Source organism: Pocillopora damicornis, chromosome 2, assembly GCF_964200805.1.
Source record: "Pocillopora damicornis chromosome 2, jaPocDami1.2, whole genome shotgun sequence".
NCBI classification, from domain to species: Eukaryota; Metazoa; Cnidaria; class Anthozoa; order Scleractinia; family Pocilloporidae; genus Pocillopora; species Pocillopora damicornis.
Genome location: NC_142671.1, coordinates 6810076 through 6837790, shown reverse-complemented (window position 1 = coordinate 6837790; position 27715 = coordinate 6810076). Strand labels below are relative to the sequence as shown.

General features: G+C 36.8%; 3 protein-coding genes across 3 annotated transcripts; 1 reads left to right on the top strand and 2 right to left on the bottom strand.

Annotated features, from left to right (window-relative positions):
- Window positions 1–1222: 1222 nt before the first annotated feature.
- Window positions 1223–8991, bottom strand: LOC113681473 (T-complex protein 1 subunit beta). The gene is made up of 17 exons (XM_027198563.2): window positions 8878–8991; window positions 8719–8787; window positions 8365–8430; window positions 7750–7861; window positions 7042–7118; window positions 6425–6664; window positions 5781–5856; window positions 5574–5674; window positions 5381–5446; window positions 5153–5214; window positions 4886–4989; window positions 4671–4762; window positions 3961–4117; window positions 3231–3334; window positions 2588–2687; window positions 1918–2059; window positions 1223–1616 (listed from the first exon to the last, which is right to left on the bottom strand). Exons 1-17 carry the CDS (start codon window positions 8878–8880, stop codon window positions 1586–1588), a joined length of 1602 nt encoding a protein of 533 aa, XP_027054364.1. The 5' UTR covers window positions 8881–8991; the 3' UTR covers window positions 1223–1585.
- Window positions 8992–9127: 136 nt separating this feature from the next.
- On the top strand, window positions 9128–14670 carry LOC113681476 (ras-related protein Rab-21). Its single transcript, XM_027198565.2, has 8 exons — window positions 9128–9372; window positions 10830–10889; window positions 11159–11214; window positions 11470–11521; window positions 11630–11693; window positions 11789–11843; window positions 12417–12505; window positions 12930–14670. Exons 1-8 carry the CDS (start codon window positions 9244–9246, stop codon window positions 13073–13075), a joined length of 651 nt encoding a protein of 216 aa, XP_027054366.2. The 5' UTR covers window positions 9128–9243; the 3' UTR covers window positions 13076–14670.
- A 429-nt stretch (window positions 14671–15099) lies between these two features.
- LOC113681474 (glutamate-rich WD repeat-containing protein 1) lies at window positions 15100–27698 on the bottom strand. The gene is made up of 14 exons (XM_027198564.2): window positions 27557–27698; window positions 26676–26798; window positions 25627–25679; window positions 24992–25069; window positions 24285–24353; window positions 23789–23903; window positions 23373–23458; window positions 21925–22092; window positions 21478–21521; window positions 20910–21048; window positions 19004–19128; window positions 18459–18530; window positions 17553–17754; window positions 15100–16024 (listed from the first exon to the last, which is right to left on the bottom strand). The coding sequence occupies exons 1-14, from the start codon at window positions 27579–27581 to the stop codon at window positions 15920–15922; spliced, it is 1404 nt and encodes a 467-aa protein (XP_027054365.2). The 5' UTR covers window positions 27582–27698; the 3' UTR covers window positions 15100–15919.
- Between the last annotated feature and the right edge of the window lie 17 nt (window positions 27699–27715).

Genomic DNA, 27715 nt, shown 5'->3' with positions numbered 1-27715 from the left:
GGCAAAAAGCTCAAAAGCTAAACACGTATATTTTAAAAATGTGCATTTCCTAGCCGTCTCATGGCAGAAATCACCAGAAACCGCAACGGACACACAAGGAGTGTAAAATGTTCAAATGTGTTGTGTTACGCGGTGTTTGGTTTCGCGAGGAACCGTTGACTTAATACGTTATACGGAATAGTTTGGGAAACCAAATATGGTCGATTTACAATGCTAAATATTCCGAAATGTGAACATTTTACACTCCTTGTGTGTCCGTTGCAGTTTATGGTGATTTCTGCAATGAGACGGCTACGAAATGTACAAAGTTTTAGAACATACATGTTTCGCTTTTGAGCTTTTTGCCATGAGCGCGACCCCGGCTAGGCGGGTTGCCCCACCTTGAGACGTTTACATGGCAAATTGTCACCCCGGCTGATAGGGTTACCCTACCTGGTAGACCGGGCAACCCGCCTAAGCAGGTCACCCCACCTATCATGTAAATGAGATCAGGATAAAATAAGAAATTATATGGACAGGCGGGTTACCTCACCTACCTGGGGTCCCCCACCTCCATGTAAACAGGCCCTTAGATGTCTAAACTTTGTCAGTGAATAGTACTTTTTGCGCTCGCTGATTGGCTTATTCGTAAGTGATTGGCAAGGACCGTTCACCCTCAGAGCAACCGAAAACAAAATCTTGGGTCAAGAGTGTTACCCTTTGCATCTTAACACCAGAATGCAAGTTACCCGAGGTACTCTCGAGGAGAATTCGTCTAATGGTCAAGAGCTTCCCGAGATCGCGATCGTTACCTTTATTCTCGAGACCTTTACATTTGATTCAGGAGTGGTGGTGTATAGAGAAATTAGATGCTTATCACTCTTATGGGTTTAAGAGTCAATTTCCGAATATACTTCAATGTTATGACCAACAGACACTAATCGTTTGGTCTCCATGTAGTCTAAACTGAATCAATTATTCACCTCAGAGTCAGTGATATTTACTTCCATTTTTGTGATTAATTATCCAACGAGTCAAACATGGACGGACTATGAAAGGATTATGCGGATTTTTAACCGCACTGTACAAAATGCGTGCTCCACAGCTGTTGGTCACTACGCTGACTCGCAGGAAGCAAGCCAAACTTTTGAAAAAAAAAAAAAAAAAACCGGCTGTTTAAAGGCGCGCATGCCCACAGTATGGTGGTGGAGGGTCATTTACAATAACAATCTCCACCATTAGACACACTGAATATTCTTTTATTTTTTTTTTATTGCTTTATATTCTATTTTGCTTTGTGAAGAGGCAACCAGGGAGCATGCTAATTTGAAAGTGAGCTGGTTATGTTGTGATATGATTCATATATGGTAAAAAAAGAATCTTTCACACAGGAGAAATAATATTAAAGAAACTCAATCCACTAAAAATGTCTCTTCTTTCCATGCCGTTCGTTTCGAGTAGTGAGCATTTGTGCCCACATTCAACATGGTGATGCAGCATTGTCGCAAACTGACACCATTTAAAAACAGAATCACCGTGTGCTCAAACAAGTATAGTTTAGTCCATCACTGTCAAGGGGAATTTAAACGCTTCTTTAGCACAACATCTATGGGTGAGGGTGGTCATCTCTCCTGGGTCTGTGAATAAAGAAAGAAAATCCACATGAAAACGTGATAAACTCAGATGTACCGTCTGTTACTCGCCCAAGTCATCGTTATGTCCCAACACTTTCAATCCAACTATTCACTAACTGAAATGATCGAACTCATGATGTTACGTTAATTGAGGTAATCCGTAGTCAGCACTAAACGTGACAGTTCAAGCTTAGGAAGACAGAAAACGTCAGCTCGGCCACAAATTTGCATGACCTGGAAACATATCGATAGTATTCAGTTATTACTAATGAGGTAAAAACGGAGAAATGGGACAGGTTATTACCGTGGAGCGGCTTTGACGATGTTGTCAACCCTAACAATCATTTCGGCTGCTTCTGCTGCTGACGCCAGGACTTGTTTCTTGACCTGGTAGGACTCAGTGATACCCATCTCAGCCATGTCCCCAATACTGCCCTGAGTCATGTCTGAACACAATAAAAGTAAGTTTCTTAAACTCTGTTTTTTCGTTCTTCAACAATTCTGCTCCACTCGAGATGAAATGCATCCCAGTTTAAGTATGAGTTAATGAAATTACTGGTTGTTGTTTGTCATTTTCAAATGACGAAGCTAAGGTTACGTTCGCAACATGATTATTCCGCAATCCGCGGTGTTTTTTTTAACTTACTAAGGCACCAAACAGACATTAAGGCGATATCTGCTGTTTCAAACATCCTAATTCAACAATAATATTTCAGTCATCACTATCATGCTTAGAAGAAAAAAACCCTTCCATCTCTATAGCTAAATTAGTAGGAACTTGAATCTTCAGGTTACCAATCAGTCAGTTGAGTCCAACTACAAAGGGGAAAGAGTAAATATTACTGAAGGGAGTTCAATGACTGGATAAGGGCACTTGAACAAAAATAAGGCACTTGACATATATGGAGATTGCAATACTGAGAGGAAAAATACAAGTATTATCGAGCGTTTCAACAGAAGCAAGTAATACTTACCCAAACCATAGGTTTTCTTTCCTTCTGTGTGAGCTGCTCGAAGTTTTGCCACCAAATCAGCGCTGTCATAGCCTGCATTGTCAGCTATCACGGTAGGCAGCTAATGTGTTAAACAGAACAATACATTATTACACTACCACCTTGATTCAACAAATCACTTGATGTAAAGATCACATTGCCCATTACATTAATGTAATTAGATGTGATATTACAGGGCGACTACACCTACCGAGGCAATGTAAAATGACCAATTTGATAACAATGACATCTACATCACTTTTATAACGGTCATACATTGCTTTTTGAAGCGCTTTGATGACAAGACACTAGAGATTGCTTCGCCATTCTTTAACATAATTGCTGGCATGCTTTCGTCCATAGCACTAAACAGCACCATTGAATCTCGTTGGATCTCGGATCACTTTTTGTTTTCAAGAAAGTAATTAATAATTCTATGTGACACCCTAACAGTCTATAGAACAGAAGCGTCCCTTTGTTCCCCCCACCCCCCCACGTCATTCCCTTACTTGCACCCCTTTCTACCTGAGTACCTTGAATAGACTTCATTGTGGAGAGTGTATATTTTGAATTATTTTTCAGCTTGTACAGTTTTTCTTAACCTATACTCAAGTATATAATGTACCTGTCTCAATGCAGCTGCAAAAGCTTCCATAGCCGCAGCTTCTTTACCAGGAGTCTTTGCAGCAAGCTGTGAAACTGCATTGGCCATCAACATTTCTGAGGCACCTAACAGGTCAGGCAGGAGAGGGGTCAACAATTAATTGTAAAGACTGAATATATGGCTAGTATTTTTCAAGATACACAAACCAAGATGGACATTTACAAGTTAGCTCTGCTAAGAAACACAACCATTACCATAAGCAAAAACAGTGAAGGGTAACCATCTCTATCTTCAGCATTTCAAGATGCTGCTATTATTAATATAATCAAAACTATAACAAAATTCTTGAACGTGATTGTTCATCAGCCCAATTTGTGCACTAATAAGACAGTGTAGACATCATGCTTGTAATTGGACCGTGTAAAAGGACAGTTAAAGGGACAATTAACACATCATGCCTGTGTAAGTGGACAGAACGTGTCATGTGTGCGCACTATTGACTCACATTTCGCCGAGTTAACTGTTGTTTTATGAAACTAGTGTCTAGTTTTTTCCTCAAATTTTGTCATAGTTTTGATTAATTGGTAACAGGACTTCATGTCGTCCAATTCTGTCTGTAATCATAAATTATACTCCACTGGGTCCTATTACCATTATAAATTAACATTGATGGGACTGACTAGTTTACACTGGTAAGAAGCCATTGTAACAAAGAGCTTCCACTGAAGATATAGGACTTGACTAGTCCTACCTCCTCCACACACTGTTCTTGTTTCCTTGACAGTTTGAGTGAGAACACACAGTGCATCATGAAGTGACCGATCTGCTTCATCCAGGATCTGCTGTGTGGCACCTCTGATTACTATGGTGCAGGCCTCATTAAGCTTACAGCCAGAAAAATGAAGCAACTACAATAAACATACAATATCAAAATAATTTAGTAGAGAGAACAGATCTCAGGCATAATGCTAATCATTTTCTTCCTTTTTTTTTTCCTGAACAAAACTACTAACTGTAGAGTCCACCTTTTGTCAGCCTTGATTGACAAACTCATTTCTCCATCTACAGAGAGGTTCATTTTAATTGTTTGGGTACAGAGGAACCTAAAGAAGGTTCTTTTACCAGCTGGCAAAAATAGTTATAAAAAAAAACCCAAAGGAATCAAATGAGTGGTTGAGTAAAAATGTGTTTTTCATAGTCAAATGTACAGTAGTTAGTTTGATGAGCAAGTTGGTGAGTTTAAAGGCAAGATGTATCACAACAGTTAGTGGATTACTCAATATATGCTACGGGTTAATTATTTGTAGTGAGTGCTAATGGTCCATTTAGTTCTGGCATCATGGGTGACATCCATTTGCCTTATTTTTCCAGAAGTAAATGATCAACATCACTTGATATATTTCAGAAGACTGCAGTAAAAAGTGAATCCTTCCAACTAAAAACCAAACAGTGAAATCTTACCTGGTCTTCACCGATCATAACCTCTTCAATCACTTTACATTCCCCAAGTTTCACAAGCTCTGGACGGCCAAATGTTGATACAATTTCTCCACCTAAAAATATAAATAGCTAATTGAATTTTATCAACAATTTATGAATTGACCTCTACAGTTTTCAGGTACAGCACAAGTGAAGCAGTATAAGTTTAATGAAGAAAATTATTAAGGTTTACCTACCTAATACCAAAGCTAATCTCTCAACACCTTCAAAATCAGCATGTTCAATTGCCATGACACCAGCATCAGCAAATAACTGCTCTGGATAGTTATAGATAAGTTGTCTAAGAAAAAGAAAACTCAGTAAGTTCATCTCCCATACCACTTATCAACTGTTAGTAGCAGTTTTGCATTTTACTTGAACTGACGATTCAAAAAAAAAAAACCACCCTTACATGTAATTTTGTACATGTGTATACCCATGTATGCAAAAACTTCAACACTCACCTATTAATAAAACAAGAAATATCGTGCTTAAGAATCATGTCCACTTTTTCTTTCATCTTATGCTGAGGAGAAAATTGCAACATGACAACTAATCAATTCCCATTTAATTTATTTTTATAAATATTTTGACAAAATGTAATAAACTTTGAAAAAAGAGAGTACATAGCACACAGAAAGACTACTTCAGTCTTCCATGCTAAAACTGAACCACCAAACGAAAAAACTAACCTTTTCTGCAAGCTCTAGTTCTTCTAGCTTTGCAGTTGATTCTACCCTCACTCGGGAACCAAATACCTTTTGAAAGACAACTAAAAGTTAGTCTATGCATCTAGAAACTATAATGTTCACATAAGAGATTGGTCCAATCAAAGAAAAACTTCTCTATAAAAGGGCATCGAGCATACATTGTTCCATAACTCACCTTGATTTTATCTGCATCCATTGAAGTGTTTGCAATGAGGATCTTTGCATTTTCTATTCTTTTTGGTTGATTTACACCAATCTTCTTGTCAAGCAAAAATCCTGTTATGATAGTGAAAAGAGTGAATTTTTATTTTCAAAAACCTTTGATTCATTCAAAAAATTATCATCACTTATCAAGATTGGCATGTTATTGACTACTACATACCTTCATCCAAGTATGAGTCAACCAGGTTTCCACCAAGTTTTTTGATGATCTGAATGGCATCCAAGTTTCCACTGCCCTGAAATTTCAAGAAAAACCAGACTTCTGTCTACATCAAACCATATGTTTCAAATGTAATCACTAATCAATGAACACTGACAAGAAATCCTAGACAAATCATTAACAATTATCTTATCATGACCAACCAATTTACTACAGTCCCAGTACAAGTTAACTATGCTTCCTACCATTTGGAACTTTTAACCCATTAACACCCAAGATCTCATTAGTAATACTCCTTACTGTGTGCCATACAATTCTTATGATGCTAGTACTGAGAATTTGGTACTGGATCAACTAGAAATCCTCAAAATTTTAAATTTTTCTTTATTCTCGTCACCTGTTTAATTGAGATTGTATTGTTATTGTAAGGAGAAAATCTGTCTTGGTCACCCATGGGAGTTAAGGGTTAATCCTAACCATTCAATTTGATTGAAGTTTACACAGAGTTTTCATTTCACACAGATATACTTACAACTTCATGTTAAAGTGATGACCCAATCAATGACAAAAATGCCTTAATCAAAATTGGAAGTACCAGCTACATCTATGAATTCATTGCGACATATCTGTAGAATTGATTTTACCTTAAGTCTTAACACTGCCTCCACAGCAAGAGTTGCAAAATGATCTCGATGTTGCACCAAAATTTTTGAGCTAAGTGTTGTTCTTGCAATATTCAACAAGTCCTCTTTAAATTTTTGCTCATCACTGCTGTGATCAACAGCTGCAGCCTCCAAGGCCTTCTGAGCAACTTGTACAGCTTTCCGCCAACCAGACACAATAATCTGGGGATGTACTTTACATGACACAAGTTTTTCAGCCTCCTGATATAGAACACAGGCCAAATATTAGTACAGTGTTGCAAAATTTACATTTCAGTGACACCAATGTGAGAAGAAAGCTGAATAGTCTTTGTCATCATTACTATTGTTGTTTTTGTATTTTTCTAATCAAATATATCAAAACATATATTTGTTGGAAACAAAGGATAGTAATTCTAAAACTTCAATCTATAAGGGCAGTGCTCATAAACTTGTTTGTAAGATAGTTGGTCATTCATACCATCTTTGTTACAATGTAATGACAAGAGTCAATCTAACAGGGCATAATGTTGTCTCTGTTCACAATTATTTTAATTTAGATCACCTTATCTGATTCAAGACCTTAGTTACTTATAACATTTAATACTTGCACACCATACCCGCAGCAATTCACAAGCTAGTACTGTCACACTTGTTGTGCCATCCCCAACTTCATTGTCTTGAACTTTTGATAACTCTAATTAAATGGAGAACAAAGGAAACAAGAAAGACTACTTGCAAAAAGCACACTGTCTGGATTGCAATGCTGTGGAAAGGTATTCTATCATCTGGCAATAGTAGAACTCCTCATTCCTCCTTAGTTGTGGTTTTGGGTCAGGTCACTTGTCTTCTCTGAACAGTTGAGCCACTCTTTATATTCAAATTCAGTAATATATAGATTTAGCCAAGCCTAAAAGCAGAGCTCGCATTTTTTTTCCCACACATCTCAAGGACACAACACCTTGCCCCAGCCAGGACTAGAACCTGGGTCGTCCAACTTGGAGCCCAGTGCAATGACCACTGAACTACTGAACAAAGCTGTGGCATTAGTGTGCCCGTGGTACAGTTGACCACACATATTAAAAGTAGCATCTTGTGCAGTCATAAGGTCATACGGTCGTATGGTTGTACATCCAAATCTTTTTGGCTTGATGGGTTACTACTATTTTGTATAATTATGGAGCTACGCTCTGCGAGTTCTGCTATTATGCCCAATTGAGTGTTTGCCATGCAAGGGGTCTGACAGTTGTTTCTGTCTTATGATATCATATAAATTTTTAAAGCTACAACCTTCTTGAATAAGTTTATTATAGAACTACCTCACTTACCCACAAGAATTTTTGCAGCTGGATTATCAACTCCAATGGATTTTAGGATTGTTGCTCCGTCATTTGTAACCTGAATTTCTTCAGCCTTGCTAAATGACTGTAGAATTTTGTCCTGAGAAGTAAATCAAACACAATTAAAGCCAAGAATAACTAGCAAAATCCACAAAACATAGCATGTATGGTACAAAGGACGTAACATAGTGTTTCTTTCCAACCATTTAAGCTGAAATGTCACATTAATTGTCTCGCAAATAATTTGTGAGCTCCAAACTGATTAACACCACCCAACAGAGAAATAACAATATCCTTTATTGTGATACATTTTTAACCTGAAAATTGAGAGGGTTTTTTTAGAGGTTAATGCCGAAATACGAAGAGTGGAACTGGAAAAGTAACCAATACAAAAGTGAAAGATTTCCAGGCTTTAGGGCGCTCACTTATGGATAATATTTTCACAAGATCGCATGTCACAACTGTTTGTCTCTATTTAAAAGTTTGTTCATTACAATGAGATGGAGCAAATTTACAACTTGTGGTAACAAGAAGAGAATAACTCTATGATCAAGGTATAAGCATGTGAGAACACAGATTGCAAAAGCATGTAGTATACTCTACCATTCCTTTCGGACCAAGAGTGCTCTTGACGAGATCTCCAATAGCTATAGCACCAACAAATGACGACTGAAAATAATCAAAGAAAATGTATACAATGTGCTACTGCATCCACTAGTCAACACGATTGTAAGCCATCAAACGCTGGGTGTGCCAACACATTTGATTTGACAGATTTCTGGCTTCATGCGAAAGGAAACAATTATCAAACGCAATCTTGTAAGATTTGTGATTTAAAACAAATATATATACACTGGACAGCAAATTAGCAGCCACATAGGAAAACTTGAGTACGTTTGGCGAATAATTTAAAACAAGAAAGACAAGTCATAAAATTAAAATGTTTTCTGTGCTTACAAGACGAGCTGTTTCGGCTCTTTCCTCTTCGGCACCTTGGTTAAGAATCTGAACTGGGTTGAGGGAGACCTGAAATATAAAAAGTCGTGCACAAGAATAATCAATTAAATTTCCTCACTTTGAGTGCAGATGAGAGTCAATGAAATAAAAGAGAATTACCATTTTTGTACAATTTTACACAAGCACGTGTGGCTTCTGTAAAAATTTGAAGTTTCCAACGCTGTTGAGCCTGCGTTAAACAAGCGAACAGTTGCATTTACATTTTTATTCACTTAGGCTGAATTGGAGTGTACCAACGAGGCCCCGAAGAGTTACGGAGTGTCCCCGAGTTTTTCCGACGATACTTCCGCAAACTACGATTAGTTGACGTCAGTGTCACGAGGATAATTTCGGTACTTGTCGGTGTTGTAAGATTGAAAATGGAGTCCGGAACTTAATTGTAAATCCCAGTAGAGGAGCATAAAATACCGTTTTTTCTTACTTCTGATCAAGATTTAGGTTTCAACGAGATCACAGATCGTGGGAATGGCTTCAGCGTCGCGTAAAAACCAATTCAAAGTGGTTTTGCTTGGGGAGGGCTGCGTTGGTAAGACGTCCCTTATGCTCCGATACGTACAAGACAAGTTCAACGATAAGCATTTAACTACCTTACAAGTAGGTAACTTTTTGTGTTACGTGAGTCGTAAACGTGGCCCAGAGCCATCACATGATACAGTATATAAGATCTGGAAAAAGGGCATAAATTAAAGAGTTACTTAACTTATCATATCCTAGCTCTTTCCAGTCAGACTGGAGACCGGCCCATTTCTTCACACGATTCCTGATATCAGTACTGAATGGACAATGTCTTCTGTGTTTATGATGAGTTAAGGTGTTGATGTATCAGTTTAAGAAATATTTAGGTAATTGAGAGTATTAGATTATTTGGACATATCATAAAATTGAAATTTGTGTGAAATAAAGGATGATCGACAACTTTGTGCTGAAGTTACTCCTTTATTACTTCGTACAAAACGTATAATTCTAAAACAGATGCTTACGTAAATACGATTAGTTCCTTACATTTCATAAAACATTCCAACCAGAAGTTAATTTAATTACAACTAAGGGATTTATATGTTGGAGCTTGCTTTGATCTATTCAAAAGAAATTGCAACATCAAAACCGAAAAACAACCGGATGTGAATGTGCATGTTATGTATGGACTTACATCGAGTTAGGACAGAACAAGAGACTACTAATTTACCTGGTTACCTTAGTATTCTTCATTTAGGAATGTAAGGGATATTTTGCACCAATAAGTGATTTCCTTTACTTTCTCTTTGATAATAAAATCATTGGGAAATAACTGTGAACAACTTCATTTTGAGAGTATTTGAATATGTATGTTGTAAACATTTTTGAAAATTTCTGGAATTTTCTCTGCAGACAGAGGCTAACCTCTTATAACACTTCAGACATGTAAACATTTGTGAAAAAATTTTGAGTAATTAAAGCAAGTCTTTGAGCAGATGTCACACTTTCAACTTACAGTCCTTTTAATTTGGACAGTAGAAGTACATGTAGCTTATTTAAAGGGGTGAGCAATGAAAAACCAGGACACAGGAGGTACCATGCTGTTTGGACACATTGTGGGTCTAGGGTGCAGTGATTATTCACTGCTTGTTGACATCACTATTTATTGTTCCCTTAAAATTGCAACATGAGCAACCAAATTGCTGAACACCATAGAGTCACAAACCACACCACAGACTGGGTTGTTGGACAATGTTTCACCTACACAATGGGGAACTTTAAAACGTCTTACTTTTGAAAGCACATTCATTAACTTAAAACCAACTCCCCTCAACTTACGTCCAACCAGTTCACAACATTTACTCAAACTTACCAAACTGAAGGACTTAACATTACTCACGGATCAAAACCAAAAAATTAGAGCTGATTTACAATAAAGCCTTCTCTCACCCAGATAATGAGACTATCAAGACCATGTTATAATAGTTATTAAATGCTTTCATCTTCAGAACAAAACTTGGCACATGTGATAAACCTTTTTGTTGGTATGCATATTAATAACTGAAGTGAAATATTGTCTCATTGTTTCTTTCAAGGCATCATTCTTGAATAAAAGATTAAATATAGATGGGCAAAGAGTGAACATTGCAATATGGGTGAGTATATTGATTCAAAGTTAACACACTACCTGTTGATAAAAGGAGTTAGCATAGCTATGAATTGATTTGATTGATTTAATTGTTGTAAGTTTATAAGGAAATTTCCAGTTATTCCAAAACTCCAGAGAAAACTTAAAATTAAAGACTGAGTCCTAGACAAGAATAGGCTTCAGACTACAGTATTTTATAATTTTTGAGTGTTGGAATGTCATAACATAATGCCCTGTTATCTTAAATCAATTTCTCATTCATATATCTATCTATAGGACACAGCAGGCCAGGAAAGATTTCATGCTTTAGGACCAATTTATTACAGAGATAGGTAGGGAGTCAACATACTTTTGGAGTTTTCTGTTGTGTGCTTTATATAAAAGTAGCTACCAAGTATTGTTGTGAGGTGTCTGGTGTCAAGTAGACCACAGAGTATGTCAAAATCATTTATGTGTATTTCCTTTAATAGATCGTAAGAACTAATTGGAATGCGTATATAACTCAGACCATTATATTATCGTAAAGTTATAATTGGGCTGATCTGAACTGATTATTTCTAAGTTGGTTTTTTTTTCCATTTTTGCAGCAATGGTGCAATTCTAGTTTATGATATAACAGATGAAGATTCCTTTTTCAAGGTAATAAAAGTCATGATGTTACCTGACTGTTACAAATGCACAGTGTAATGAATGTTGTAGCATTTATAAATTAATAATTCAGCTGTATATCTTTTGTATGATAAACAGGTGAAAAACTGGGTCAAGGAACTCAAGAAAATGTTGGGAGAAGATATTGCACTCTGCATAGCAGGTGATAATGTCTACTTGTAGTTCTTGTGTGTTGAGATAGATATCACCTCTCTTGATGTACCCTATATTGATATTTGATCATTATCTTTATAATAGGAAACAAAATTGACCTTGAAAAAGACAGACATGTGGAGGCATCAGAGGCAGAAGCGTAAGTTTGTTATCTTAAGGCTCTTTATTGCTTTTGTTACCTTCTAAGAGTCAAAATTTAGGATACTGTAGACACCAGCATATAAGCTGCACCAGCAGGTAAGCCACACCCCAAGTTTGGAAGGTGGAGTTTTAAGAAGGTTGCTTTTTATTTGGGTTACATCACCAACATTGAACACTGATAACACTTTGTATCATAGCTTATAACTTTAGCTGTATTAGTAGGGACATCATGTCCACTGACTTAGACTTATAGCTTAGTTGCCAAGCATTTGATCAGGGGAAGGGATACTAGACACAACTAGCTTCTGAAACGTAAAATGTTCATGGCAACACACAGCAAGGTTCCTTGTTGGTAACTTTTAGCCACTCAAGGATGCTACACAATATTACCAATATATCAGCACCTTCAAAATGCACATGAAGGGGGTGGAAACCCTTTGTAACTTTAAAAAAATAGCCAAGAACAGGAGAGTAATCAAAGAAACTGAAAGTGAGCTTGTAATAATTTTGTCTTAGATCATGATAAACAGGTATGTTGTAAATCACAGATCTTCAATCATTATAATTCCAGGTATGCCAAGACAGTAGGGGCAAAGCACTTCCATACATCAGCAAAACTTAACAAAGGTGTAGAAGAAATGTTCTTTGAGCTTGCAAAGCGTAAGTGTTATTTTGTACTTTAATTTCTAGCCATATGATGAATTCCTCCCTAAAAATATTCACAAATAGTTTGCTACTTTTTCAGGTGGTTTGTGTATCTGGAAAATTGTAACCAAAAAAATGTAGTGTTGTTCTTCTCCATCCGTCACCTTTTTTTTTGTTCCATTTTGGTTAATTCTTGCCTCCCTGGTATTTATCCTTGCTAAAAACATGAAAACCTCTCCTTTAATGTTACCTACTTTAAAAAAGAAATACTTAAAGTTTAGTGGAATTGGAATTTGTCACGAGTTTGTCAAATGCCTGGGGAAAAAAGTTCTTGCACCATACCTGTGGTTGTAGACTGTTAATGAACAGTTAACTTAACTTGAGTGATTGCATCATGAGCACATTGCAAGTGGTATTTGTTACGGTTTTTTCCTCAAAGAAATGTTGGAGAGACAAGAAAAAAATGAGGGCAATCGTGATGGAATACCTGACAGAGGAAATAGCAGGCGGAAGAATGTGGTAATAGTTGATGAACAACCCCAGCGACAGAACAGTAGTGGTTGTTGTGGTGGAGGGGGATCATAGAGTTTATCATGTGCAAACTGTGGTTTGCATTATCAATCAGTTCTCTCTCTTGTCTCTGTAATATAGAGCTTTAGATAAGGTAAACGATAGTTTATCAACAGGTAATAGTGTGGAGATAATGTTTTGCAAGGAGGAAGAGGTCTGACCCCAAGTTTGATAGTCCTGAGAACCATAGATCTTTATAATGTTTAGTGAGGAAAAGGACAATTTAATATAAGTATTCCTTGTATCAATTATTTTGTCTTTCTCAGTAACTAATTGCCTGTCACTTCTTTTAAAGCTGGTAGTTATAATTTAGCAATAGTTCTATTATATTTACCCCAAACTTCTTTGGGGTATTTGGTATTTGAATACTGTACTACAGGTGCAGGTGTAAATTGACAAGCAATAAATATTAATCAAGTTGACTAATGAAGTGCCTAAGGGGTTGAAGAATTAGACTGACAAACTGTTAAATGGCCTGTTTTCTCAAATGATTTAAGCTGTCAAATACATTTGTATTCTGAGAGGATAGTGAATCTGGCTTTTTCAAACGTGAAAAGACGAGATGACCTCCTGAACCATGTCATATCTCACCATGAAATTGTAAGAGGGTGTATGACCCAAAGAGGTGCATTTACCTTGTTTTTAGCTTAATGGACTCACTTATTAATTAAAAATAAAAGTGATTTTGTTCTGACAATATACTCCTAAGCTGCATCTAAATGTAGTAATAGGACAATCTTTTCTATTTTATAGCTATGTAACTTGTGGTAACTTAGTTGACATATAGTGGTTTTGATAACAAGTGGTAAGCCTGCAGCTATAGCCTCCTTATCACTTTTGGTTTATTGTACATTCATAACAAAAAACCACATTAACTAGATTGTGTCAATCATGAGTGATGTTCAGTTGCATATTTTGCACATCTAAAAGATAAATTATGTCAAATGCAGCTGACTCGTTAGTGGTGAGATCAGATCTGGATTGGAAAAGTCCTTTTTTGGATATAATTGGAATCAAAGAACAGGCATCTCTCTTCATGAATGTATGCCAGTGATTTGAGATTTTGAAAGTTGTTATACTTGGCAGGACTGTCAATAAGGGCTGTACCCTTAATGTTACTGGTGAGGACGTCAAAAATATTGCTGTCACGTTACACTTCACCACATTTTACACTGCTGTGGGTGAAAATCTTCAGGTAATGGCTGCTTCAAAATTTACAGCCAGCTCTGCTCTGTTTGCTGTCAAGTGGGTCTCTCTAGTTTTTTTTAAAATTTTTTTTATGAGGTAAATGTTTTCCAAGCTTATGTGAGGAATGTATATGAATACAATATTTCAGCAAAGATTGCACAAGTGGTAATATTTTGGTAGTCTGATAGTGTGAAGTTTTTTAAAAATGAAAATTACATCATGGAGAATGCAAGTTAAGTTACTTTGTAATTCTGAGCTTGGAGTTTTTACTGAGAAATTATTATTAAGTTGTGCATGCTTTCTTTGTCTGATGATTTTGTCATTGCTTGCTGTAAAATCACCCCAGTAATTTTGTCCTCTTTTTTGTATTGAAGAGTCATAATCTATATTAAATTACAATTTGTTGTTTCTATTCATCTCAAGAACAGGATAACCTTTTTCATTGAATTTTAAACTCCAAATGTCAAATTTCTATGTTTTGATTGGTTCTCTCAACTCCAGTTACCAGCTCATATTCCTAGTCACCTTATATGGAAATACATTGTGCCAACTGTTGTGCAGCTGTAAAAGGGCTCCAAATATCCAAACGTTCAGGATTTACAAGTAATGAAATTCAGTTAAAAAACAATTATTCCATTCTCACTCGTTGGATATGAAACTGTTTACAGCCACCTCGGCACTATTTACCATCTCATATCCAATGCCTTCTCAAGGAATAATTGAGTTCACATTCTAGAAACCAGCCTGGTAGCCAGATAATGTATGATATACATTTCAAGGTATTTAGTCACTGGAATTTTACCCCAGTGTTTTCTCTTTGCCCTTGGTAAAAAAATCACAAATTTCTCTTAATCAATTTCAATACTTTTAATTTGTGTCATTCTATACAGCAGTTTTGTATTCATAATGAGACAAGCAAATTATAAGAAAAAACTTCATACACATCTTAAAACTGTTGATGAGAGCTGGCAATTGCGAAGTCATTTCTTCAAAATAGCACTCAAGTTGCTAAAAAATCGAATGCAATTCACAGCAGGTTTGTACTTTGCAACTGGCTTATCTATGCTTGACGTCGTAAAACCTTAACTACGAGAAACCTACAAGAAGTTTCAACTGAGCTCAAAAAAATTATTAAAAAAATTTGGATGCCCTCTCACAGACACGTAAATCTCCTGTGGAAGTTTTCATTGATTATGTATCTAAACAAGGAAACCTCTGTAGGTCCCTTAAAAATTGCCTTACGATTTTGACAGCCTGTCCAAATAGAGATCGAAGCTTGTAGACTCTGATAAAGTGGACATAAACAGAGCTTTCATCAAAAGCGGTTACCGCTGGTCTACCGCCGCCCATCAGACCTTACCGCCATCTGTTGAGCCTGTGAGCTGGCTCGTACTTGGGTTTTGCCTTACGACCCCTATTCGGGCACAGCAGTCCATAAAACCATCGTCAGCCGCTTATGGAAAAAGTTATTGACAACCCTGCAAATGCTAGTTCCATTGACAAAGGTGGTTCTACCCCTGATATTGAAGAAAGTTCCAGTTTTCAGTCAGAACAAAGCCCAGCCCGAATACCTCGTCTGAACAGGAAGTAAGTTTCCAGCAATCCTCATAAACTAAGACAGGTTCCTTTCGTTCACAACAGTACAGCAAAGGACACGAGATCGTGCTAGCTTTAGACACTAATGGTCTTGAAGATATTGAAGCCACTTTCAGCCGTACTTATTAACACACCTGGAAGCTGGGGATGCCAATGCACCTCTTTAATATCCTTTTGGCCCTGAAATTTAAATAGTAAAAAACCTAAGGGCACTAATCACTGCTACCAGGAACATCTGTGATATACCTTTCCCCTTGGGTAAGTCCCTCGCAAGTAATTCATGCCTGCATTGGCTTTGCTTCACTCTAAGTACGAAGTTGATTGAGGTAATTGAGTATTATCAATGGAGTTGATAACATAAATTGGTCACCGTAAAGAGTTTTAAAAGCGGACGTTTCGAGCGTTAGCCCTTTTTCATTCGCTCTGGCGAAGAGCTGACGCCCGAAACGTCAGCTTTTGAAACTCTCTACGGTGGCCAATTTACGTTATCAACTCAGTTGCCCATACTTAATTACCCTGTTTACTCTCCCACCGACGCAGCACCACAGAACCCCCTTCATTACGATGTTGATTAGTTTGGTAGAATTGCGCCACTTTCATTAATTAAGTCATGTCTTTCACTCAACTAGCCAATCGCTATTCAGTTATGGGCGTTATCCGTTTTCGACGCCAAACAAACGTATCAAATTCAGTTTAAGTTCCCATAAGCTTTTTAATACGTCTCGTTCTTTTTATTCCTATCAGTTTTTGTGACTGTTTTGGTTTGGTTTTGAAACTGGCTTTAAGACGCTCAACTGAAGAGTGCTCTACCGACAACTACCGCTTATAACCCCCCCCCCCCTCCAGTTAAAGGCTCATCTACCTGTCAAAAATAAATAAATAAATACATCTGAACATATTAAGCCTTCCCCCCACCCTCGATGCAAACTCCCCTCGTTTTGAGAGATGGGAACTCTTCTGTGAACGAGACCTTAAAATTTTAATAATAGGAGAGCAGAAATGAGCTTCAAGGGAAAAGTCGGAAAGTTTTGTTCGTGTTTTTAGTTTTAATTCTGTTCGAAATGTATTGGAATGAAATTGATTTATCTTCACTTGGTTAATGGAAAGCGTACTTTGATCAGTACAACTGTAGCTCGTTTCGAAGCCCTATTCTTTTCAGGTTATAAGCCCCATCGGGTATATACCCATTCAACCATGAGCCCTCCTAAAACCCGCCATGAGAGGTTTACGAAGTTGTATAAGCCCAGGGGTAATAAGCAGCAGTTTACAGTATAGTAAAACGACAGAAGAGCTCTACTGCACGACACGAAGTTCAATTACCCCTTCATTACATGCATTTTGAAAAAACTCAGTCAATCAGACAAATATTTTGTTAATCCAGTGGTGAGCTGGTTTGTAGAAAGTTGCAACAGTTTTTTTTTTCTTTTTTTTTTCATTGTCCTGAAATTTGATTATTTGGCTTCTTTAGACAAGCGATATTTTATTAAAGTATCCTCATAGGCTGGGAAAAAAATGCGATTTAGTGCATATAATGGTGCGATTCGTGAATAAATTGCATCGATAAGAGCCAATCAAATTACAAGGATCATAGTGATTTCAAAATGGATGTAATAAAATGAATAATACTCATGCATGAAGATCAATTATTATTCTGCTTGCACGGAGAAAACAAGCCTCAGTAGTTTGCACTTCACTCATCATCACTTACCATATGAATGAATAGTAATTGCGGTGGAACATCTAACTGCCTTCCTTTTCCGTCAGCCTCGCTGTCTCTTTCTACAGCTAAGTCCCATAGCGTGACCTGATCGTCAGAGCCAGATGCCACAAACACTGAACTGTCTGTAGGATGCCATTCCACTGAGGTGATAGCACCTGTGTGATGCTTGAACATTGCTACCGATACACCGCTGAGGAGACACAAACACATGAAGAAAAATGCAATAAACGATTTTAGTTCAGAAGTAACACTCGATCGTACACAAGGTCGTCCGGGTAACGGTTGACTTGTTCACTTTAATTTTTCATTTAATTCCTGAGAGTGACTATAGCATCTACTTTCCCCTTACAGTATCACCACTGAATCAAACATTAAGCTAAGGAGAATAAAGGAAACGATCACCACATAAAGAGGCTCCAGATCGTTAAACAAATTCCCCATGTCAGTAACACAGGAAAGGCACACTTATCAAGTCACTTTTTCGGATAATGACTTTCTCTTTGATTTTTTTGGGTTTTAAAACGTCAGTCACTAACATCTTTCCACGACAGTACTCCTTTGAGGGAAATTCTCCCACAGTAAGCGGATAGTCGGTTTCAGGCGTTCATTTAGTAAAACGGAGCAATATAGTATACGAACTTAAACAGCGCGATGGTGGCAGAGGAGAGAAAAGACGAGAGAGGTTTGGTTTACTAACTGAACGCCGAGATTAGGAGAACTACGTGATTAACAGACACATGTAATAGACAGACCTATACGAGCTGAGAGTAACCAAACCCTCATAACCATACTCATTGCTCCAATACATCCTATTTAGAGCAATTTATTTAAATAATGATCGTGGAGATCTTGCGAGTAATTGAACAAAATCTTTTAGAGTAAAGTTAATTTTACCTCTGGAACTGTCGGAGATCCCAAACTTTTAAAACACCGTCATCACCTCCCGAAGCAATAAACGGTTCATTCCTGAAAAGAAAATATACAGATAGGAATCTTTAACAAGTCTGTATTTTTCCTGTTTTGGTTTTACAACGGTACTAGCTTTGTATTATCAACTTTCAGAATGAGTAAATAACGACAAAAGGCATGAGTTCCAAACAATTTTCTCTAGTTTTCGGTACTTAAAGCTTCCATGCTTTTGAACTTATCACAACACCGTTTTGTTCTATAAGTTGCCGTAGCGACCAATGATAATTTGTTATCAATGAAGAAAAGATCTCTACTCGACAAGACATTGCCTTCTACGTCGTAAAAAAATACTCATTGGCTACTGACTCTTTGAACAATAATCAATTGTGTGTGCAAAGTAAGCCAGAAATGATCGCTGTATAATTAATACAAACAATACCGGGGTCACGTGCTTCAGCCTAACGTTCTAATTGGTACTTTGTTTTGTTTGGTGCCTTTTGCTTTGCCAGGACAATTGCGTCGACTCTGACCTGTTCCAAGAAATCACATTCACATCAGCGTCATGTGCCTGCGTGGTCAGCATGCAGGCTTTGGTGGGTTTCGCTCTTGCGTCCCATATTCGTACCGTCTTGTCCACTGAACATGAGGCAAACACCTGAAAGATCGAAAAATAAGAGAACAAAAATGAAGAAGTGATATTAATAGATCCTCGCAGCTAAGAACACTACTGAAACGAGTAGTTGTAAATAGGACCTGAAAAAAATTCAGGCCCGTACGGGATTTGAACCCATGACCTCTGCGATACCGGTGCAGCGCTCTACCAATTGAGCTAACAAGCCAACTGGGAGCTGGTCAATGAATTGGGTACAAATAAACATCCAAGTGAATGAAGATTTTAGATATATGAAAATTCACATATTTGCACTGCGGTGGAGAGATGATATTAAGAGATCCTCGCAGCTAAGAACACTTCTGAAACGAGTAGTTGTAAATAGGACCTGAAAAAAATTCAGGCCCGTACGGGATTTGAACCCTCTCTTAATATCATCTCTCCAAGATGCAAAGCAAATATGTGAATTTTCATATATCTAAAATCTTAAAAAATGAAGAAGTTAGGTTCAAGTACTTTTCCAAAAACTCAAGGTATCCTATCAAATATGCAGTGCGATGCAATTTTCAGTTTGGTGTCGCATATTATTATGGGAATGCGTAAGCTTCACTTCTCTACGCTCTGATATGGTTAAAAAAAATAGCACCACCTTCATGAACGATCAGAAACAAAACTCAGACCAACCGCGATTAATTGCGACTTGGTTATCAGTATTTCCTATCGTCTACATATTATGGTTCCTTGTAGGATTTAAGTTCGTGCTAGAGCAATTAGCAATCGTTAACAAAAGTCAGTAAGCGCTCTCTTAATGGTCATAGCCTGTTTGCAAGCTCTCTCGTAGGATACGGGCGGAAGCCTCTGGACAGCTTGCTCGCAGGCTAATTGGTTAGGGAAGTGGCAACCTACAATGATTAGTAAATTCTGCATTCCTGCGCTTCAAGCAGTATACTCTTCTTACCTCAAGTCTCCATTGCCCTCTTGTAGTATTTTCTATACTATTTATTTGGTTTCGGTCAATTTGCCACCACAACAAACTCGCCACTACCAAACTCGCCACCACCGAGAGTCAATTCGCCACCAATGGCGATTTGACTCAGGCGCTACGTTTAGCCTCTCGTTTGAAACTTGCATCAAATGAAGCTAAGTTGTAGTAGTTTATTGGAAAATTAGAAGTGCGAACGAATACGGCAAAAGGCACTCAAATGTTATGTTAACCATTAAATTAAATTAAACATGTTGATATCACGAAGATTGATCAGTCTACGCACGGGGAAACCAGAGTGATTTGATTTTCGCCGATGTTTATGAAACCTCATGAAAATTACAGCAAATGAAAACTAAGAAGTAGCAGTATATTGCGACATTACAAGTGCATACAAATAAAATACAGCCAAGTTTACAGAAGACGAACTTGGCGTCCTTTCTTTGTGTTAAGCACAAAGAATGTCGACGTGGCCCTAAACAAGAGTTTCGTTCTTATAAACGCAAAAGTTTGTAATTAAATCTAATGAAACTTATATCATACGAATGATTAGATCTTAATGTTTAAATCATTTTTGGTTTGATGATACTTATTGTTTCATTTAAGAAGACAACTCAAAAACTCGGGCTTCGTGCTTAATCACGAGTTCCAAACTCCTCCTATTTCCTGGTCCTTGTAACCCGTGACGAAGCGCTCCCCCACGTTTTTGACATATTACGTCATAAACAGCTTTTAGTCGTCGAAAGCTGTGATAACTGCTAACAGCTTTTGGTTTTACATGAATACACCGAAAAGCGCTCCCTGATCTCAGCTGATTACGGTTAGTCACACAGTTAAGTCTTACATTCTGTTCATTGGGACTCCACTGTATATCTTCAACAGAGTCTGTATGCGCACTGTAAGGTCTCTGGTCAACATGCCATGAACCGCCCTCCACAGGTGACCAAAGATGGATATTTTTCCTACAATCTCCTGTTGCTAGTCTGTTTGAGGAGACAGATTATCAACAATTAAATGTAAATGTAACGCAAGAAAGTAAGATCGTAAATACTCTGATAAGCTCTCCGGTGAATTTTAAAATTGCCAGCAATTTTCGTTGAAACATTATTGTATCGTGCTTTTAATTAGCCTGTGTACAGCCACACATTGTTACTCCTTAGTAAAGACTGTACTTTTAATGTGACTAACTCTGGCCTTGGGAGATCAAGGTTGCTCTTGACTAACTGTTTATGGTCTAGGTTTGGATACTTTAAGGCAGGCATGCATAATAAAATATCCCAGAGGCTTTACTGAGCAGAGAACAAGCTGCTACTTTCCCGTTTCATATTGCAAATGATCATATTTGTTTGCTACAATGACAAAAAAAAAAACCTTCAAGGTCAGTGAGTTATTGCAATTCTTCCTAGCCATACCTTCCAGGAACTGTTTTGGACCAGTCCAGAGCAAATCCTTCAATCTGGAAAAAAGTGAAGTAAGCTATCTTAAACAACAAACCCTTAAGATATCACACACGACTTGCAGCTATCTATATTACCCTGGACACTTGATAAATAATGTATCATTAGGTCCCTAAACCCTACATACACTCACGAAGCAGGAAAGGTGTCCATATCTGAAGCTGACTACATACTTCAACAAAAGAGGAGGTATACAGATTTTTTTATCAATAAAGGCATTAAGATTTAAATTAATTTTGCAAAAACTTGTGCAATGAAGATTGTACAATCACAGAATAGAAACAGTCAAATTGATTGAGTGAATCTTGACACCAATGAAAAATATTTTGTTCATGATTAATCAAAGGCCACATACAAAATTGTACAATTTATAATAATAAACAGATCTTCAGTCAAACTAACCTGATGACCGTCAAATGTAAACAGTGCCTTGATGTCTTTTGAGTGGGATGCCTCAGCAGATATGGATGGATTATCAACTGAAATAACCTGCTGTGATATATCCCAGATGTGAACCTTGCCCCTCTCAGACCATGTGGCTGCAATATGTCGGTTAGGAATTGGTGAATGCTGAAATGAAATATATCATAGATACTGTTGGCGAAAAAGAAAAACCAACATGAAAACCATCACGTAGCCCAAAAACTTGCCAGATGATAAACTTGGTAATAATGTACATGAAAAAATTATGTGTTTCTGATTGGCTGAAAATGAGTGCATTCTCTGTAACATGATTGAAAAGTTGTAAAACAGGTTCAAATTTCAAATAGTGTGCGCACGCTTTCAAATTTTGTCTGTCCTGACTTTCTGCAATGTTTTTTCAAGTACATTATTAACAGGTAATAACATTATTTCTCTTGCAATTTGGTGTAATAAGCACTTATAAATTTTTCAAAGAATAAAAATTAATTGCACTTGCCCTATGGGCTCATGCAATTTTGTTGTCTTTGAAAAATTTGCTCATGCTTATAAAGATCAAATTGCACTCAAAATCATGTTATTGCCCAAAATACATATTATTAAACTCACTGAACATAGAAAGTAAGTGGTGTATTCAAGTTATCCATAGCAAAGACTGACTACAACTGTTGTTCAAAGGCAAGAAATGAAGTGACTAAGTTCATTCCAAAAAAGAGCACATCTACATGTACCTCCTATGCATGAATGTGAAGGAAAGTTAAGTACTAATTAACCTTTTGCACCCCTGGTTAAAACCATGATCTAACACCTCAGAACCACCACTACATTAACACTCAAACCTCCCCTTACTCAACCTCCACTTTCTATGCAAGCAAACATGATTCTGTGCATGAAATTTATCAAGTATGAACCTACATGAACAGGAAGGTCTTATTCACTAACATGGTCCTTACAACGCAGTTGGCAGACAACCCAAATTCAGAATTGGAAGGTCTAAGGTTTGAATCCCCCTAAGAGACTCTTGTATGCTTGTGACTTCTTTCCTAACAGATAGTAAGATTTACTCGAACAGACAACAAGGAAACAAATAACAGGGTCTGAAATAATGGTGAAGTGTCTGTATTAGGCAAGTTATATCATTTTGGAGAAGAAGGTTCTTCCCTAGGATAAAGCAAACTGCCCAAAATACTGACAAATCTCTGTAGCATAGTCTTTAAGTTTCTTTTGTTTAGTTGGACATAATTTTGCACTTTGATTGAAGTTCAGTTGATGTTTTAGTTAAATAAAATTAATCACATTTTGATTGAATTTTTAAGTACATGAAGTGTTTTTAACGAGTCAAGAATGTTCATTTGGCTTCTTGCTTGTTCCTTTTTAGTCACAGAATCAGATTCATAGTTAATTTGTTCATAAATAGTTAAAATTCTTACTCTGATTCTATTAACTCCACCAGTGTGGTTAAACATTACTGTGTCTAGATCTGGTTCTTCATCCAAAAGCTCATCATCAGAATCACCTGCCAAAAATAAATACTCTATAATTCATCAATTTTCCAGGAAAGTTTGTCCATCAGCCAATAAAAACCTGAATTGACTGCTATCAATAATAGGTCACTCACAAACAAGTAGACAAAATATGAAGAAGTAGATTATCATGGGTAAATGCACCTTACACCTACATTTCATCTGAATATTCCCTATATTAAAAAAAAAACCTTGGTTAAGAATTCAATGAGAAAAGCTCTCTTAATAAACTGATGCCCCATATTAAATGAAGGCTTCTCTTATTCTATTGCTTCACTGTCAGTTCTTTAGCACAACTTATATTTGCACCCAAATCAACTTACTTTCATCATCACTTGGGGACGTTTTGTCCAACTGTGACATCTTCATGACTATAACATGATTTTGTTTCCCTGGTGGTGCTTGTGTTCCAGCCACAATGTATGCTGTCATTGGAAACTTGAAAACAGAAAGTGCAAGATTAATGTGAAAGCAATCATAACCAAAAATCAAAACAAGATAAAAAAAATCATTATAATAAGTATACAAAGTTTTTGTCTATTATCCCATTCCAATACAGAAGAGCTCAACTTTAAAATTATGCAAAAGTTTGTTTCGTTTTTCATGAACCAGAGGGTTTATGAAGTGCACATATAGGTTTTTTTCTGCCATTAATAGAACAAACCATAACTAAGATAGCATAAGAGGATTAAATTTGAAATCTGGGTACAAAGGAAGCCCTCTGTTTATAATACTTCACCTCCATGTCAGGTCAGATGCGGTCATTGGACCAAGTTTGTGGGAGAAAATATTCCCTTCTATACATGATCTGACTCTTACCTCTGTTCTTGAGTCTCCAAGGCTATCGGGTATTACATCGAAACTTAGACAAGGAGCATTTGTTTGAGCCTATGTCAAAGAAACAATCAATAAAAAAAAAACCATGATAACAAAATGTTGGTGTTGGCGATATCTCCTGAGCAAAATCCAAGAACTGCATTATATCAAAATCCTCTCATTTAGATTTAGCAATAATTTTATCATCATTTGTCTCACTTGCACCCATTTATCACACCCACTGGTACAAAAGGCCAAGATAAGAGAATTTCACTTGACCTGGCTCATGCAGCTACATTGTACCAGCTGGCCTATATAGCTGGTAGTTTTATGGGCCTTTATGGCATTGTGTATGCTAATAAGTATATTCTGCCTCACAGCTCTAGCAGTTTCGTCTTTCAGCTGGGAAGGCTTAATACCAGGAAGGTTTTCACTAGGCATCTGAATTTCCTGGCTAAATTTTGATGGCAGGAGCTACTAAATTTCTTATTTGAATGAGGAGAACATTCTTCTGTCACTTTTTGTTCAGACATTACTATCTTAAAATTCTGAATGAGAAATTCATGTACATTGGAAGGAGGAGATATTTAAATGCATGCAAACAGTGAAGAGACATAAATTACAGCTGTTGAAATCTACACTGTAACAGTCTCCTGCAATAGCCAGACTGTCATTCTACTACACACATTCAAAGGACACAGGTCACTTACAGCATGGTACATTTCATAAGCAGAACTGTCATATGTCAATTCATCTCCGTCTTCCATCTTATCACCAGGAAGAAATACCTAACACAGTTGAAAGAGGAGGAAACACAAAGTGCTAAAGGTGTGCATACATTTTAGTCTACAACAAATTTGACGACAAGTCAAAATGATTATAAACTATTTTGTCCATAGTCAAACAAAAATACATGAATAACATATAATTGTTTCATGATGTTGAGAGGTAAATAAGTGGTAATTTATTCTGAAGTTTCATTTTCAGATGTTCTTTGAAATACTTCCCTCTCAAGTTTTCAATTAATTTGGGCAAACACATGCATGTATGAAAGTATGAAATACTGTTTTGTGTATTTGTGTCTGATATACTCTTTTCTTTATTAATGTAATCAAAAATCCCAAGAGAGATATTAATAATTAAGTGAAATTTTTTTCATGCTTTGACCCAATTTTGGTGTCTATCATCACATGGAAATTTGCATGCACCTAAGCTGCTTACTAAACCACTGGTGACTTGCCTTCTTGAAAAGAAATAAACAGAAAAAAAAGAAAATAAAAATAAAATTGTCTGCAGAGAGAAACAGTCAGTATTATTCAAGGGATTTAAATAGTGACATACTCACCTTTGTCTTTTCTCCCATTTCCTCGCTCTTTGATTTGGACGTTTTCTTTTTTCCTGAGTTTAAAATTCACTAAGTTAAATATCACTACAAATTACCCTCCATTACGAAGTTATTGTATCGCACATCAGAGGCACAAGATAATCTTCATTAAAGTGTGGTACAAGCTTGATTGTCAAAATATATACCTCCACAAGAAAAGTTTAATTATTTGGCTTGTGCTTGATCCTGCTCTGAACTAGTGTAAGAGGAATCACCTGGGGCTATACAAGGAAAAGGTAAAATCTGCTCCTAAACCAGAGGGCCTGTCTTACTGGAGTTTTTCCTGATATGAGTTGTATGAAGGAGTGCTGCTACTCCCCCCTGAACAAGATAGCAGTGTACTGCAGGTTTACTTTCTGAGTATTCTGCCAGTTGGCAGTTTACTAAGGAGAGTGGAAGAGTACATATGCACCCATTTAAAAATCTGAGCAGTAAGAGGTACTGTTTGAGTAGGCATTATTGCACAAGAACACATCATAGTGGATCCAGCTGGCCCAGGGGGCCTGAGCATGGATCTTTCTTTCTTTAGCTTAGCAATCCAACCACTAAACAAATGGAGTTCTCACCCTGAAGCTATTAAACAAATATCTAATCCATTTGGCTATAGAGCGCTTTCTATTTGAATGTTATAAAACCAAAACCAAAACAATCAAAACAACCAATCAGATGAAAGGAAAATGATATGAGCAGCTAATAAGAGTCAAAAGATAAACTTGCTAACTACTTCTATATGGAAAAGTGCAAGTGACTAAGGCATGATTGCTCTCGGTTTTGAATCTGATTGGTTTAGAGACTGTTCTGATTTCTCTGGACCAAACAAAAGGCTAGGTAGAGCAAAATCAAATTAATCCCAGGTGGTACATGTATTTGACGCTCAACTTAAAATTGCTAAATGATATGCTTTTACCAATTAAAATTTGGGTATGTGAAGAAAAACAAGGACCCAATCAAGAAGAATAATTAATATAAAAGGCCCAGTTAAACACAAAGTACAATACTGGATTCATCACCATTAGCTGATGGTATGGATTCTTCAAATTGCTCATCATCTTCAACTTCAATAGCATCATCACCATCGTCACCACCTCCCTCATCATCATCATCATAAAGTTCCATCTCCTCCTCAGCAGAACCTGATTGGAAACAACATAAATTGCTTTAAATTATTTAACCATAATTATATTAACAGCAAGAACACTGGTCTTACTTTCAGCAGCATTCACCAAAGCACTTGGGGTTTTTTTATGGAAAATCTTGTTTACTTTTATACTGATTGGCTCCCTGAACAGCTAGAAATGGTTTTATTCTCTACATCACACTATTTTATTATTTATAGATGAGTCTGCAAGCCTGTTAAGTTTCCTTAAAAGTAGACTTCATCAGCTCAGCCCTTGCTCAATTTTCAATTGTTTTTTCCACAGAGATTATTGACATTTGCAACAGTAAAGAACTTCTGATGGTTGATTTATTATTTTTATCTAATAATTGATACAATCAATATCAATCAACTGATCATAACTGAAATTACTAATTTTTTAACCCTTTAAGTCCCAAGATCTTAATGTTAATTCTCCCATCTAGCTGCTACACATGTCCTTGCAAATTAAATCAGGTACAAGAATTTGGTGTCAGATCAGGATAACAACTTTTATCTGAAAAAATTTGAATATCATCACTACTGTTTGCTAGATATATATATATATATATATATATATGGATATTTTAGGGTGCAGTTTCATGTTAATCACTTCTAGGAGTTAAAGGGTTAAATGAAATAAAAAATGGAAATGACTGATTACTACGTCATTGGTTAGCTGGAATCTTTGTCGCTGTTCTCTTTGCAATATATTTCAAGGTCAACAAGAGAGGAATTTCGTATTGATATACACACCCTCAATGCTCCCTTCGTCCGCCATTTCACTACAAGATGTTCTTCAACGAAATAACTTCAAAGACCTCACACCTGCACGTGTCGTCAACAGACCCATGCACCGTGTTGGTAAAAAGGTTACAAAAGTTTAAATGAGGCTTACATAAAGTATATCCTTCG

Bases quoted from the DNA above. Each gene is read 5' to 3' on its own strand.
- LOC113681473 (XM_027198563.2), bottom strand. The intron at 8,431-8,718 runs GTAAGCACAGAA...GATTATTTTCAG, and splicing joins GAGCCGAAACAGCTCGTCTT to TCGTCATTTGTTGGTGCTAT. The intron at 7,119-7,749 runs GTAAGTGAGGTA...CCATTTAATTAG, and splicing joins AGCTGCAAAAATTCTTGTGG to AGTTATCAAAAGTTCAAGAC.
- LOC113681476 (XM_027198565.2), top strand. From the start codon at position 9,244: ATGGCTTCAGCGTCGCGTAAAAACCAATTCAAAGTGGTTTTGCTTGGG. The intron at 11,215-11,469 runs GTAGGGAGTCAA...CCATTTTTGCAG, and splicing joins CCAATTTATTACAGAGATAG to CAATGGTGCAATTCTAGTTT. The intron at 11,844-12,416 runs GTAAGTTTGTTA...TTATAATTCCAG, and splicing joins GAGGCATCAGAGGCAGAAGC to GTATGCCAAGACAGTAGGGG.
- LOC113681474 (XM_027198564.2), bottom strand. From the start codon at position 27,581: ATGGCGGACGAAGGGAGCATTGAGG. The intron at 25,070-25,626 runs GTGAGTATGTCA...CAACTGTGTTAG, and splicing joins AAATGGGAGAAAAGACAAAG to GTATTTCTTCCTGGTGATAA. The intron at 21,049-21,477 runs GTATGGCTAGGA...CTCCTCAAACAG, and splicing joins TCCAAAACAGTTCCTGGAAG to ACTAGCAACAGGAGATTGTA.